A 16,215-nucleotide genomic window follows, 5' to 3' on the forward strand; every position below is an offset into this window, starting at 1 on the left:
ACTCACTACGGGTACTTGAAACGGGAAATGGTACACTGAAACGTTTAAGCAGAAATAAAATTAAAAGATTTAGATGTCATTTTATATGAAGATATGAAATTAAGAGGTCGGGAACTAAGCAGATAAACCCACACAGAAAAGACAGTGTTATTATCAGATCTTGGAATAAGCTGCGATTCACTAAAGTTTCCTTCGTTATCTTTAGGACGCCATTATCCAATCCTGATTTCCTTTCTACTTTCGAAACAAAAAATAATTATCAGAACCGTTTCGTAATAGACAGAATTACCCTAGACCAAACTTATAAATGTTTATGTTTTCGAGTTAAGAAACACCCTCCTTCTTTGAAATCGGTTAAAAGGACGATTGTGCAAAATACCAAAACAATTGCGTAGTAAGTTGGTGTTAAATCGAAACTTTATGTTTCCGCTAGGCCCGAGTTATTCCTACACAACTACTATGTTTTCATCTTGTTTGTCTACATTTATTTAAAACTTTAAAATATTTAGAATTTCTAGGATATAAAGTTATTTATAAATAAATAATTAACTTCACCTACTGGAACAGAAATTGTTTTTTTGGCATATTGTTGCCAGATCATAATTAAACCGTTTATTCACAGTAATGTACTAAACCGGTAGACTTTTATATTTTGTTTGCTAAAAAATGAATACGGACTAAAGACGAGATTAGTTTTAAAATGTTGGATCTATCGGTTCACGTTAAAGTTGTTGATTGTAGGGGTAGATAGTAATAATCTTTGCAAATATTTGAAAATAAATAATAATGATTAAAATACAAAAATGGCATGTTTTGAAAAATTATGATCCATACAAAAAAAAAATTGATGAGTTAAATTTTAATACTAAGCATTCTATTTTTATACGAAATGCTGTTTCACTAGACATTTCCAAAGATAAAGAAATCTTTGTGCCAACACAAGAACTTAGCATGAAAAACCTTTTTATGGCTTTCATTACTGTCAGAACAGAGTAAATTATATAAAACTCATAACTTTTATTAATAAGACTTTTCTTAATTTTACACATATTTAACGGAATCAATAAAAATCTATCGCTACTTTACTCAGAACTACATACATACTTTTTTTATTTCTGCCATGATAATGATTATATATTAATCGGTATGACTTACAGATGCCGTTCAGAAACAGATGATGGTAATAAATATAATGGTTTTATATTTTCATTATACAATGGTTTTGTAAATATTGACAAATATTGTTGAACTAATAAAGTATAAATTTTAATTTAAAAATATATATACTTCAGAATTTTCGTATTTTGCTGAGTTGGCTTTTGCATAGCGCCGTCAGTCTGCCGTAACGTGGCGGCGCTGCGCTCGTGTGTGCCGCAGGAGTGGCCCGAACTGTCATTGTTCATGTAGTTTTCTGTGATAAGAATTACTGTGAAATTATAGTTTAGCGTACTAATTAATTAATACTTCAATATGTCTACGTCTGGTGAATTCGGAAACCCCTTGCGCAAATTTAAGCTGGTGTTCCTAGGTGAACAGAGCGGTGAGTAGAAGTCAAATTGGCTAAGTAGCCGTACATTTTTAATACACAGTTTTTGATATAACGACACGTACATGAACATCTAGACATAGAATAACTGACCTACTTCGTTCCAAGGTTTGTTGAAACTTTATAAATTGAACATTTATTTCGATTATTGCAATAAATTATTAATTGGTCAGCATATTGGATGTAGGTTACTAAAGGCAATTAAGTACTTTATCGTGTCTTAGATTTCTCACGGTATTGTATGATCTGTATTCCCGTTACTAGTTCTCTTTTATCGAAAATCAATTTACGAGGTGATTGCATTAATCAGATGATTGACCTGTAACAAATGTTTTTCAGTGGGAAAAACTTCTTTGATCACAAGATTCATGTATGACAGCTTTGACAACACTTACCAGGTGAGACAGTTCTAAATAATAATAGTTAAATAATTGTAATCACAAACAATAATTTAATGTTATTAATATTTATAACTTATATATATAACAATCTTTAGGTTTATTTGGTTAATTTCACAAAAGATCTGGTAAATTTTTCCTAAAATATTTTTCACTTTCAATCAACTTCAACAAAATATCTTTTTGCTCGTAAACCTTAATATGACTCATGTCATAATATGTGTTATTGTGTCTATATTCTAAGTTTTTTTAAAGATAGTTTTGCAACAACAAAAACATTGGCTTCGAATAAATTTATGTGTTATAATTAGCATTAATAATTGATTTATTTTATAAGTGTTCTATCATAATATGATATTTATCATAAAGCTAATGCTTATTTGTGCCACTTGAAGGTTTTAAATAACAATTAATTTTTTAATACATCACAGATAGGTGAAATTTTTAGAATCTAGTGTATTTAAAGTATAATTTCTGTGGCAGGCGACCATCGGTATAGATTTCCTGTCAAAGACAATGTACTTGGAGGACCGAACGGTTCGTCTGCAACTCTGGGACACGGCCGGGCAGGAACGCTTCCGCTCCCTCATACCCTCATACATCAGAGACTCGACTGTGGCAGTCGTGGTCTATGACATCACTAGTGAGTATATTATTTTGTCATTCAAAGCAGATTTCTTATCTTTACTTGTAGCATTAGCTACACATTTTTTGGCTTTTGCTACAAACTATTTCTAATATTACTCATAACTTCATCAACATTGTTTAGGTCTTTCTTCTATGAAAGAGCTATGCCCTGTATATATATTTTAACATCTCTATACTACTATCTCTTGATCACAGTAATATTATTATAACATTATAAGTTAGTGAAAAAAGTGATCCAAATTTTGTTTTTAATGATGTATAACTAATGTGAGTGTATGTGTGTGTGTGTGTGTGTGTGTGTAACACATACATAAATTTCCTCTCTTATAAAACACAAGGGACATCTAGATTATTATTCAGGTCACTTTAAATATTCGCTAGTTGTTATGGATAATTATTAGATAGCCAAAATAATGAATCATTGAATTGTAAGGTTCGTAATATCTAAGTAACTATTCATTCATTCACTCACTCATTCATTCATTCATTCATACATACATACATTCATTCATTCCTACATTCATATCTTATAACTAACATACCATTCAGTTTGAAAGATCACTTTCTCTTACAAATTATTCAAATCTAATGACCACTATTCAACTATAATGTAACTATAACATGTAAAATATTTTCACATTTTCATTTTAAGTTTATAAAATATAGAAACAAAACGCTTTACGTATTTTTAAACGGATACATTTTTTTTGTGCATTCATTGACGTTTTTTATAACATTCCTGTTCTGACGCCAGTTACTTTATTCAATGCAGAAACCAAACTAAATATATAACATTAAAATTATTACTGTCTTAACTATTTATTATGCAGTCATTAATTGATAATCTTCTTTTTTTTATAGTTCTGTGTGTGACAGAATAAAGCAATCAACTTGCCTTCAAACCTATTTGTATGACATCTTAAAATGTTATTTGGGTCTATAACCTTATGGTCTTGTCGTTATGTGGGTTAATCTATTACTTCAACCCGTTCTTCAGTTCGCTGACTTTGAATGAATGTTAGTAGGTCATTCCCAATTACTTGAACTATATACCTATACTTTACCTACATAAAACTTAACCGATTAACCTTAGTATGTGTCTGTGACATCAAACTATACACTGAAAGTATTATAGTTTGTCGTTTTTTTATTAATACTATTGATGAATGAAAAACATGTAAATTGTTTGTGTATAGTTTTATGGTGCTAACATACATATGTCAGTGAACATAAAAGTCATGATGTCATGTATTTCTCTGATAGAGTGCTTTGAGATTATTTTGACAAGATTTTTTTTTAAATTATTAGTATGGGTAAAGGAATATATGTATGTATATATGTTATATTGCAGAAGACAAATCTAATTTAATCTAATAATTTTATTAGCACATGGGGTAGAAATGATTGAAAATTGTAAATGTCTGTTTACATTAACTTTATCCAAGGTCTTTATATATATATGTATTTATGTTCCAAAATGTCTGTCTGAGTTGATGACACGATAGGTTTAATACTATTGAATTAAATGACGTCAATACAAATTTATTTGTTGAAGGCCTAAAGGTCAAACCTGTTTCACACTATATATGAACTTGTGAGGGTAGTTTTGAAGTAATGTTACTGTTTTTTTAGTCTATGGCTTCCCTGTTAGGTTCAGAATTTTTAATATACTTTTAAATTTTATACATAAAGCATTAACTGTGCAATATTAAGTAATGGCTAGAGCAGTTGAATTAATTCACGCCTACGTTTATATACGGAATATTTACAAAGAAACTTGAACTTTATTTATTCGTCTATAAGATGCTTCATTAATTTGTATCATGACGTAATCGTGTTTGACATATGACAGAGTTACCATCGTCGAGCGGTGACATGAACCTGTCTGAGTCATACACATGTGATATTAAAGCCTTATGAGGCTTTGCCGTTCATGTTAGAGGCTAGAGCTAAAGAGTGCTATGTTAGCCTCTGCATCCTTCTAGAAGCTTCGACTGCACCCTCGTGAACTTTGGAATTGGGTTCAATAAATCTGTGTTATATGATCTCATACAAAAGATACCCTTTTGAACTACATATATGGAATGTCAGGATAAATTACAACTAATATGTTGCCCAGATGTCTGAGCTGCATGACTGTAAAGTTCCCTCATAAACCGTTCAGTTCGTGGCGGAAGATGTAAAAAAATTATACATCCGTCCATCCATACATATATAATCGTTTATAAATCGGTTGTCAATAATGGATAATTTAAATGAAACTAGTATTATTCGGATACACTACGCGGATTTTATTATTTAAAAACTACATAATCCCGGATCCCGGTGATCACGGTTGCTGCAAAGTAACCGAAACGTCGGGATTATGTAGTTTTTAAATAATAAAATCCGCGTAGTACATCCGAATAATACTAGTTTCATTTAAATGAATAAAACTCGCGAAAATCTTAGATCTCAATAATGGATAATGTCGAGCTTTGGGTCAATTTATTTTGTTAAAAGAGTAAGCACTGTTTATTAAATTAGCTTTAGGATTTCATACCGTGTTCTTCAACATTACAAACATATATGCATATTGTGCTATGCGACATTATCATGCACGGACATTATACGTCCATGCATTGGCATAACGTTACCTCATGTACGTACGTGCTCGGTGTTACGGAGACAAGTACGGTTCGATATAGACCGGCTGTGTGCGACGACCTCGTAGTTATTGCTATACTTTTACGGTTATCTTATGTACTTTACTGTATACCGGACGTATAACGAATTTACGATCCTGCTTTCAAATATAAATAACAGCTGATTTATGGTTTAATATTAGAAAAGAGGATTTATAGAAAGAGGTTATATTCAAATAGAGAGGTTTTGTTGTGTTTAGAAGGGATCATTATATAAAAAAACATATACATACAATTTTTTATGGTAAATTTATTAAGTGATAAATTTACAGTTATAAGTACGAGGGATGAAATGAGGACGTAGCTTAATTGAGTCGACAGCGGCCACATTTATTAAATGTTTTATCTTAACATTTGATGTTATTAAAATTTTAAAGATCCCCCAATCTGCTATATGAAAAAAGTGTTAATTAATATTTGTGAAGTAATAATATTACCAGAACAGAAAATTAATAAGTTTTTAAGGAGTTTTTTTTTTTCATTATATTATTACTTACAATTTCGAAAACAATGTCTCGTATTGAATACTTCGGTGTCTCGATTACACAATCCGTCTCAGAATATCGAACGGACAAAAGATCGTGCAGGTTTCACGATGCATCTGAAATTCCGAAATCGGGGTCAACGACTTCTACTTGGAAGGCTGATCATATTACGTATCAAATATATATATTTCGTCTGTATTTGCGATTTTTGAAGGAAATAACTATGAATAAATATAGGTATAAATACTAATCCTCTAGTCAGTTGCATTGCGATCAGTAATACTGAAAAAATATATATATGTATAACAATGCAACGTGTTTCATAAAATTTTACGACCGAATCTAAAGCCGTTGAGTTTTAATTAAACCGATTCACTTTCTATCTACTTCTGGAGGGAGGAAAATGTGTTTTATGATGTTGTAATAAGGTTTAAAATTAACGAGATGAGTGACGTAAACATGTTTGCTAGAATACGTCCCGCTCATTCAAATATTTGTCTGTAACCACCCCACAGGATCTATTGAGGCTAATTCGAAAAGCGTACAGAGGTTAAATTACGTATTGGAACATTCGGTTTTAGCCATAAGTCTTTTTCCGGGGCTTGGCTCCAGGTCCCGGAAGATTTTCAAGTTTAAACTAAGTCTTTTGTGTTTAATTTTAAACGCGATTGTCACTTTCCTTTTAAATAACGTAAGCACACTATGCAGTCATATCTATAACTTTCTTGTACTCCACTTTTATATTCAACCGTATCGATAAATAGGTTAACTTTAATTTAAAAAACTAATATTTTTCGGATAAACTACGCGTGGATTTATTTTTGTAAAAAACTACATACTCCCATACTTACATACAAATTGAATGAAACTATACAAAGTTTCATTTAAATGAATAAAACTCGCGAAAATCTTAGATCTCATTAGGTTAACTTTATGTCAAAGAATTTTCACATCTGAACAAAAGTACCCAATATTGGCACAAACTAAAAATGCTTCTTAATAATATTTATCCTATACCAATCCAACATCCACATCGCTTTAATTATATTTTACTTTACTTTAAAACCATAAAAGAGGTTTATATAAATAAATATAATGTATAGAATAATAAAGTAGGAAAGTTATTTCGGCTTGTGCCTCGTCTCATTATTTCAAAAAGATATATGTCTGAACTAAAATCCCCGGCGAGCCGGGAGGATCAAGAAGGCTGTACGACGCCGGACTAATACAACCATCACTATTATTATTATTATTAAAAAAATATTATTAAAATTTAAAACAGAATTATAAGAGATTTTCTATTAAGTATATATAAAACATAATCTACCATCATATAGAATTTCGTTGCTTTTATTTTATCTTCCATAACAGTCAATGTGTCTAATAAAATGGATTTTCAAGTGAACATTTTTATTTTTCATTTCGTCACGTAATACTTGTATAGCGTCTCAGTACAGTTCCGTTCTGTAAGCTCAATGATCTCATAAACAAGTCCTGTCCTGTCCGAAGTACCGGCCGCTCCTTGAGATCCGAATTAAATAACTAATTTATAAACTAGATCCAGACAGTGTCCAGAGACTACAGACGTGTGACGTACAGTTTTCTACAAGCACACATTCCGTAGCCAAACATCGTATTACATAAAATGAAAATTAATTCATGTTCCTTGCACAGTTCTCAGAGATTTATGTGTCTGTTACGAGACGACATAAAAAATTGAAACAAATTATAATTCTTACGTCCGAGTCTGTGATAAGACGATAAAATAAATTGCTCGTAAAAATAGTTGAACTCTTCGCTGGCTTAATGGTCTTTATTTAAGACATTGCTGAACGTAACTTCTCTTTTTAAACTATATTTTTTGTCCCCTTTCAAAATTTCGAATGCATACAGCGGTGCTAAGTCGCAACGCTTTCGATTTCTTTTTTATTGTTCCGCTGATTTCAGTACAGGAATTATCGACACTTTCGTTAGTAGTGTAATGATTTATCACACGACTACCGCCAATCCGTTTTTTTAATACGAGATTTCAAAGTCTTTATCATTAGATCTATATATCCCTATAGTTTACAGTCGTGGACGATTTGGAAACGTTGAAACTGTCGGTGTTGAGTTAATTATATCTTTCTAAGTGCTCAGAACTCTCATGTCTTTTAACAATTTCATTAGTTTTCCAGGCAGTTTTGTAAATGATTATGTTATTTGAAAGTCCTATGTGTGACGATAGTTCCTGATTTTGTTTATTGATCAATCACATTTATTAATTCAAACAGACAAATATAAATCTCAATGTCAATGACATCTTGTGAATATCGTATAATAACTTATAATGTATAGCAAAGTATCTCATTATAAGAGAATCTAATAGCCACATATGAGTATTACGCAAGGTGTGTGTGGTACTTTTTATGATATTGAAAATCTTCCCGTATTCCAGACGCGAACTCATTCCATCAGACCTCCAAATGGATCGATGACGTACGTACTGAGCGTGGGTCAGACGTCATCATCATGCTGGTCGGCAACAAGACGGACCTCTCGGACAAGAGGCAGGTCTCCACCGAGGACGGAGACAGGAAGGCTAAGGAGCTGAACGTCATGTTCATAGAGACCAGCGCCAAGGCGGGATACAACGTGAAGCAGGTAACATACACACATACACACATGTCAACAAAGTTACGCAGCTAGAAAAGGTCACGGTGTGAAAACAAACAAACATTTAAATATTGTCACATTCTTTATGAAAGACTACATTTTTCTGAAATAACTCGCGTTTTTCTTATTGTTAATGACGACCAAAAAAAAGCTTACTGATAGCCTCTTTCATCTTATCTTCCCGCGATCACGGTTGCTGGTTAGTTAAAGAAAATTCTTGAAAAATATTTAAAAAAACGCGATTATTTAAATATGTTCTAAAAAAAATTTATTTTTTTTGGTATAATATTTGGAAATTCTCGTATGTTAAAACCATTAATGAATATGTATGTTTTATCACGATCATATCTTTATATAGTTGTTATCGTGTTAGCGCACACGGAGTCGTCATTCCGCCATTATGTTTCACTATACGCATGAATCACTATCTCACGATTAAACTGTCTTAAAATAGAACGGACAAAGAAAAAATATTTATGTTCATTAACTTAAAAATTATACCGCGTTTGACAAATACTAAACTAATACATCCTTTGATAGGTCATATTTATTTAAATAGTTTTAATACCACATGTACTGGTAAATGAAAGGGTCGTTTAAGAAATTTTTTATCTTCTATTATAGAAGACGTAATATTTTAGTTCTATCCTTGTTGTGTTTTTCAATATTTATATATTATAATGATTCTATTATTTTACGTTTCAGCTGTTCAGACGCGTCGCAGCAGCTCTGCCCGGCATGGACTCCGCGGAGAGCAAGCCGCCTGAAGACAGTATCCTTTATACGACATACCACCTACCACTTATCACTCACCACACATCCGGGCGTACCGTCTGAGGGATATGAAACAGAACATTCATATATCGATCAGACAGTGTAACGCACACATCCATACTCACTCTCACACACGCGACACACGCACACCGACTCACCATCACTACATGTATGTATATGTATCCGCTATCAGATCGTTTGTTTGTGTGTGTGCGGACCTTACCTTGTGTTGTTCGACTAACGTTCACTTGATCGGGCTCGGGTTCATGTTCGGCGTGTGTGACGTCACGGCGGACGGTAACAGTGGTGACGTGTGGTGACATGTGGTGTCGTGGTGGTGGTTATAACGAGCTAGTGTTTGTAAGTAACTTGATACTACTAATTCTATTCTCATATATGTATGTATGTCCATCCCGCCTGATCTGTGCACACACCTTGCTAGTAGATTGATTGTATATATATATATAATTTCATGCTTCTCCATTACATTTATCATTTGTGCCATTTCATAGATTTTTTACATGTATTTCTTCAAAGGCTTGGTGAATGTCTTTTTTTTTATATAACCAGCATATACTTAAAATACTTTATTAAATTATTTCTCTAAAGAGGCTTTATATATAATGGCTGTATACTTGTATCACTTTCAGTGATACCACTAGATAGTTGATGTATTGTATGTGAGAGTTAGTACATATTTCTTTGACTGTTGGTATTTTGTGTAGTTCTTTAAAGTGGATTTATCTTTCGATGTTATCTTTTAATTCTTCTTATTTCCTACACATATCTTTGGGATGCTGTACTCGATGACTGTTATCTTTAGTTTTAGTGGCCTTTTTATTTTCCTTAATGTTATGTTCAGTGCATGAGGTGATCCTCCGACAGGCGCCCGGCGATAACAAGGAGCCCGAGAACAGTTGCGCCTGTTAACGACCAGCCGCCGATGACCCGCCACCGCGAGTGGTAAACCTTAGGAGCTATGTCAAGTTAACAAGTCGCTGAAGCTGGCAGTAATAGAGCCGCTACATTTTATGCCGGAACTATATGGCATAATATTTCTAAACTTTGGCAATAATAATTCAATTAAAACTAGCACTTAATGCTTCAACATGATGTTCCAATGTTGTGTGACATATATTCTGAACTAATGTAGTACATATTAAAGGCTCCGGTACGCACATGCTTGTGTGTCTGTGTGCGCTTCGATATATCACCGAAATATTATTGATTGTATTTTATCCTCGTAACTTTTATATTCACGGAGCTTGTCGTAAGTTCATCGAAACCGTTTTTAGAGATTCAATTCAAATGCATCGCGGCATTGGCTTGGAGGCGACAGTATCTAGGAGATTTATAAAATGCCGTTCTGGCTTAAAACTATCCGGCACAAACAGGTGTTACCTTAAGACCATCCAACATTTCGTGCCGCTCTATTTTATATTGGAATTCTAAATGCTCGGAAATCATTTAGCTAAATTGTCGAAGTTTTATATAGTATTGAAGACTGAATTGTAATATTTCGAAGTCCAGAACATAACCTTGTGTCGACGCTCGCCTCAGTCCGTTGTGTAACGCCAAGCGTTCAGATGTGTCTTTTTGATGTGTATATAGACGCTCCCCGACTCCTCCGACTCGTCCTTCCGGGCGACCCCTTGGAAGGCGGCCGAGGCGTCGCGAGCGTGTACATTAGTATTATTTATTTACTTTAGTGCTTAAGAACAGCTTTTCTTATGATTCGTACGTGTTAACGTAACCAGCGTGATGTTCCGTCATAGGTTATACGAAGCTTTCTGTACGGCCAAGAAGTTGTCATTCCAATTTGAGCTTTTTTTTTTTAATGATTTACAAAAAAATATATATGATTATATTATTCAAATTATTTAAAATTATTGTCAATGTTTTATTTTACCTTTTTTGTTAACGATATTTTTATTAGAGAGTATTTTTTATGTATATTCTAATGGGATTAATTTAATGTCTGACGCTGTACTAATTTATATGAATATGAGATTTTTATTTAGATTCTTATGCAATTTGATAGGCGGAATCGTCTCTTGATATGTTATTTTGTGCAATTGTGATTCTGTTTCTAAACACTTAAGGTCGGGTTTTCCTCAGCAGACAGCGCACTACTCATTGAGTCGCAGTCTCGGCTGCGGTGTCGACTCGTTTGTAAATATTTGTATCTCACGCTGATATTTTAAATAAAAATTAAAACACTAAGTCTTTAATTATTTTTGTGCCCTTCGTTTTTTTTGTGCACTCTTACTAACGTTTAAAATTTATTCGGAAGGTAAGTCTATGAGGAGAATTTTATTCTTGTTACAGATTATAAAATGTTTTTGATTTTCATCCCTTTTGTTTATATTTTTTTCTTTTCTTTTTCTAACCTTTCTAAGCCTCGTAAGGAGTTTCTTTTTGTCGTTATATACATATGTCATATAATTTTATAGTATAATAATTAAAAGGGTATCCGGGCACACCTCACGTGCCACTAGATTTTGTATGTCATACATGTATATAAATAATAATCAATTTATAATATTAATATCAATCCCATAAATAATCTTCTTAACTCACTGTATTAGCTGTGGACCTTCAGACTCAGTCGCCGATGGGTGGCGAGCAGGAGGGCAACGAGAGCGGCTGCGTGTGCTGAAGGGCCGTGCTCACTCTCATCGTTCCCCCCCCCCCCCTCACAGGTATCCCCGCTCCCCCCGACACTCCCTCCCCGCACCGCTTGACGGAGCTACGCGTTACGTGCCTAGCAATTCAACGATACTATATAATATAATATATAAGTAAATGTTTCGCCTTCTCATGTAGTTCACTGTTCGCGGACCCGGTCACTGTAGACCCGTCACGGAGACTATACACTTGCGTGACGAAAGGCGCATTCGGTTCTGCGCTCACTAGTGATGACTGATTCCGTTTTGTGGTGGAGTGTACGGTGACGTCACTGGCCGGGTCCGCAGCTCGACACTAATGTCGAATGTCGCTACACTTAATTTGTTAGATACGTTCTAGTGTGATGTATCTTAGTTTTTATTAAGATGCGGATTGTCAGAGACTCGGGGGATGGACCATGGAGTATACTTTTGTTGGACTCGTTTCATTTTGAATTGTTTTCCGCCTCGACCTCACACGGAGGCTGTAAGTATAAGTGTTGTTCCGCTTTCTTTACGTGTTAGGTGAATGATTATCGATTATTATCGATTATTCCGTGTCGGTGATATATTTTTGTTTCGGCTGTATCCATAAACGTGCCTTTGACGCTCGAGACGAATACCTAAAATTTTATGTAAGATTTTAATTTCTTTTCGTGATTTATTGAGTATTATGTTAATTTATTTAGTGAAATATATTATTTTTATGAAACGTTAATCGGAAGTAATGTATGGAGGACGAGGTATCGTAAGGCAATTGGTATTTATAAGAAGTTGAAAAGGATGAGCTGAATGCTTGTTTGAGCGACTGACATGAATTTATTTATTTTTTGTAATTATAAAACCACTTCGCTTCCAAGACCAACAAGCGATATGAAGACGGTTCATTTGTACATAGTTTGTTGAATTTATCGGAATGCTTGCGAGTTTCAACACGTGGCTCTGCTGACGATCCAAGGCTAATATAGACTAGGGCCGGATTCACCCGACAGCTACAGTATAATTTGCTAACGGTCCCGAGCAATAAGATAATATTTACGTCTTCGCTCACCGTAAACTAGGTATGTATATAGACTTGATGGCACAAAAACGTCTAACTATAAGCGTAATAACGTCTGCTGAAAGCTGTTTATTCAAATAAGTAAACCGATAGCGGACGGAGGGTCGTGAAAGGAAATTATACGGGAGCTGGTCGCTTGATCCGGCAGCGATATAAGAATTTGGCATTTCTTCTATAGTTTCTAGTGGAAGCACGATAAGTGTTTTGACTCTGTAGTTTCTATATAAGTGGGTCGGCGTTAGGACGCGCGAGTAGGCCTCATAGATACTCTTTTCATTCACAATAAGCCACTGCCCTAACGGTTTGTAATAAGATTATTTTTTACATTGTAATAATAATTCAGTAGATGCATTTGTTCATGTGAAACGAATTTGAATTTTATAGTGTTTTATATGCATTCAAATATTCATATATAAATTTCGTTCGTACGTGTGCAATGTGCTTTAGCTTCGTCAATAGAAACATTGTTTTATTATAATATGAACTTAGCATAATATTCCGAATAATAAATGCATTTTAAATACAATTTGTGTGTTTTATTTATTATTTAATTTTACCTTAATTATTATTTTATATCCAATAGATACTTTATAGTGAATATAAATAAATTATCTCCGTCTGTGAGAGAACTAATATTTTTAAAACATTTTTTTTTAAATGAGTGAATTATTTTAGTACCTAATCGTACAATTTAAATCTGTTGATATGTATAGACAATCATAGGTGAGTTTGTCGTAATCAGTGCTGAATATTGATAATACTTTGACTGTTCCGTAATATGAATGAATCACAAAATATAATTTTGATATAAAAATATTATCAACTCCGTATCTCAACTTGAATAGTTTAATAATGAATGATCACTTATGTTTGACTTAAAATTAAAAAGTGTAGACAATAAACGTGTAAACAATGACTTCAGCAAATAAAGAGCTGCGTCTAAAACAAGATGGCGACCAATTAGCAACAATTCTAAATGTAAATTTGGAGGAAAATCTTTTTTTTTTTGGCATTAATTAATTGTACAGTTTACATAAAGTGTTATCATTAAGTTAACTAGAAAAAAGGTTTAGAATTGGAACTTATTTTTCAGTTTGTCTTAAAATGATAAGTTTAGGCAACAATTATTTGGTATGTACTGCAAGAGAAAAACATACATATTATGCGTTCCGTTTGACGTCCGCCGTCCATTATGAGAGTCCATCGCTGTCTTCACCTCGCTTGACCGCTAGATGTCGCTACTAATGGTCGGTAACGGATGACAGACCACCCTTCCTATCACTTCCAGTCCGGCCTGTAATATAGCTTTTAAATACAAGCCGTCTATTTCGTAATTTTGTTGCATTGTTTTTCGACCCGAGTATTTGGTAGTTACGAAAAACTGTTAAGTCATAACAATTTTTAAAAATTTATTTAAATACCCTTCAAAATAAAAGTGAATATTCAATGAGTGATCGGGAGGATACGTGCCTAGTGAAAAGAAAAGTTCAAGTGAAGGTAGCTCGTCGGAATACCTTTCGGATCATGAGGAGCCGCCAAGGAAACGCCAAAGGAGAGCTAGTCTGCAGGATCTGGAGAAAAGGTTTGACATATTATCACAGCTGTTGGTGAGTCATTTAAATGGCTTCGAATAATGGAACTGGGAACGTGCAAGTACTCTTATTTAATATAACAAATAATGCGGTATTGTCGGTCAATAAACAATTTTTATGTTCGCCGAAATTAGATGCGGGTAGTATTGTATATTTAAATGTGGCGGTCATAGAACCTACTTTACCGAAAGCAAAGCCGGCTTGTGTATGACAAAATAAGAGCTATGCAAATATTTGACTCACCTGACTAGAATGCGGTTCGTTATACAGACGTTCAGAAAAAAGATTCAGCTTTCCCGGCATTTACTGAATTGAAAGTAAATGAGGAGCTGCGACTAGAGGTTCCTTTATATCCTGTACGTTAATTTCAAATGGAACGTAGTTTTGACGCGTCATCCAATGTATTTTTAGCCCAAAACAAAGCGATAAATTCTGCTTAACAAATTCTGATTGATTGGTGTGCCTCTGAAGACGTTCAACTTAACGCGTCCGTTATTTACGAAGAATTAAACCAGTTATTTGGAAACGACCCGATTACAAAACGGTTTCTCACGATATACTGCAAATAATTTGCGGCAAAGAAGCTGAAGTTTTAGAGATGCGTCGACGGGATTTAGTTAATAAATTAAACGATAAATTTATTAAAGAATACCTTTATAAAATACCTCCTTCTTGCGAGTACATGTTTGACCCTGGCCAGCTATCAGTATATTTTCAAAAAATTCGTGGGGTAGATACAATAACAAACTTTATCATCTAACCGTTCTCGTCCGAAATCGCCAGTCTCCCACCTCATCCGCCAATATCAGTTCGTTTCAAGGGCGACAAAGTAATAATGTTAAAGTCAAACAAGACGTAGCCTAGCATCGTATCGGATTTCATACAAAGAAATCCTAACTACTAAAAAGGGAGAGAAAATATAAAGCAGAAGGATGAAGGCCGGGATATAAAAATAAATAACTCAAAGGTTTTTTCAGACGGTTTTATTTCAATCCACCCAAATCAATAAGCAAAATAATTATTAGTCTCAGGAAACCATTCAACAAGCCATCGCCGCTAGTTTTCCCAACTTAAGATATTTCAATGAAATTTTAAACTCCAACTTCGTAGTTAATGTCGACGGAAATTCAGAGTTTAACTCGATTGAAGGTTTCGGATCCAGCACCTCTAACACCGTCCTTGATCTCCCCTATATTCATAGTATAGAAATCCGAAGGAAAAGGCTAACAATTTTCAATCTCAAGGCATTAAACCAGTACATGAGGCCAAAGCAGTTCTATCACTTTCATCATCACCAACTACACCAATTTCTTCAATGATTAGATTGGATGGGGAAGCTGGACTTAAACTTAAGACTTAAGCTGGCTTATTATCGTTTGCCGGTGAGAAAGCAACAAAGATTTCTTCGGATTAAATCTCAAGGTCAACACTTGCAGATGACATGTCTGCCGTTTGGGCTATCAGCAGCGCCGCGAATTTTTGCCTCCGTTAGAACTGGATCGCAGTAATACTTCGCAAGGGCTGCGGCTAGTAAATTATCTCGACCATTACTTGATAGCTCATCAGGACAGAGATATACTCAGAAGTCAGGTAAAAGTTACAATACAATTTCTGTCCGGTGAGGGTTGGTAGGTCAATACGGAAAAATCGGTAACGACAGCAACGAGGTCTATCGATTATTTGGGGGTGGTATGGAACACCAATTTC

At 34.1% G+C, this 16,215-nt stretch overlaps 1 protein-coding gene across 2 annotated transcripts; it reads left to right on the forward strand.

The window, feature by feature from the left end:
* The first annotated feature begins 1,321 nt into the window (after positions 1–1,321).
* LOC116778362 (ras-related protein Rab6) lies at positions 1,322–13,442 on the forward strand. 2 transcript variants are annotated; one of them, XM_032672352.2, is made up of 6 exons: positions 1,322–1,540; positions 1,886–1,944; positions 2,428–2,587; positions 8,199–8,404; positions 9,122–9,188; positions 11,779–13,442. In XM_032672352.2, the coding sequence occupies exons 1-6, from the start codon at positions 1,471–1,473 to the stop codon at positions 11,847–11,849; spliced, it is 633 nt and encodes a 210-aa protein (XP_032528243.2). In that variant the 5' UTR covers positions 1,322–1,470; the 3' UTR covers positions 11,850–13,442. The 2 variants fall into 2 exon arrangements, with proteins under 2 accessions (XP_032528243.2, XP_032528253.2); XM_032672362.2 differs by lacking the exon at positions 11,779–13,442 and adding an exon at positions 10,053–11,413 and having other exon boundaries at positions 1,323–1,540.
* Positions 13,443–16,215: the final 2,773 nt, after the last annotated feature.

This window comes from Danaus plexippus, chromosome 6 (assembly GCF_018135715.1).
Source record: "Danaus plexippus chromosome 6, MEX_DaPlex, whole genome shotgun sequence".
NCBI lineage: Eukaryota > Metazoa > Arthropoda > Insecta > Lepidoptera > Nymphalidae > Danaus > Danaus plexippus.

Excerpts from the sequence above, each read along its gene's own strand:
- LOC116778362 (XM_032672352.2), top strand. The coding sequence starts at position 1,471 with ATGTCTACGTCTGGTGAATTCGGAAACCCCTTGCGCAAATTTAAGCTG. Across the intron at positions 2,588-8,198 it reads CGTGGTCTATGACATCACTA|ACGCGAACTCATTCCATCAG; the intron begins GTGAGTATATTA and ends CCCGTATTCCAG. Across the intron at positions 9,189-11,778 it reads GAGCAAGCCGCCTGAAGACA|CTGTGGACCTTCAGACTCAG; the intron begins GTATCCTTTATA and ends TCACTGTATTAG.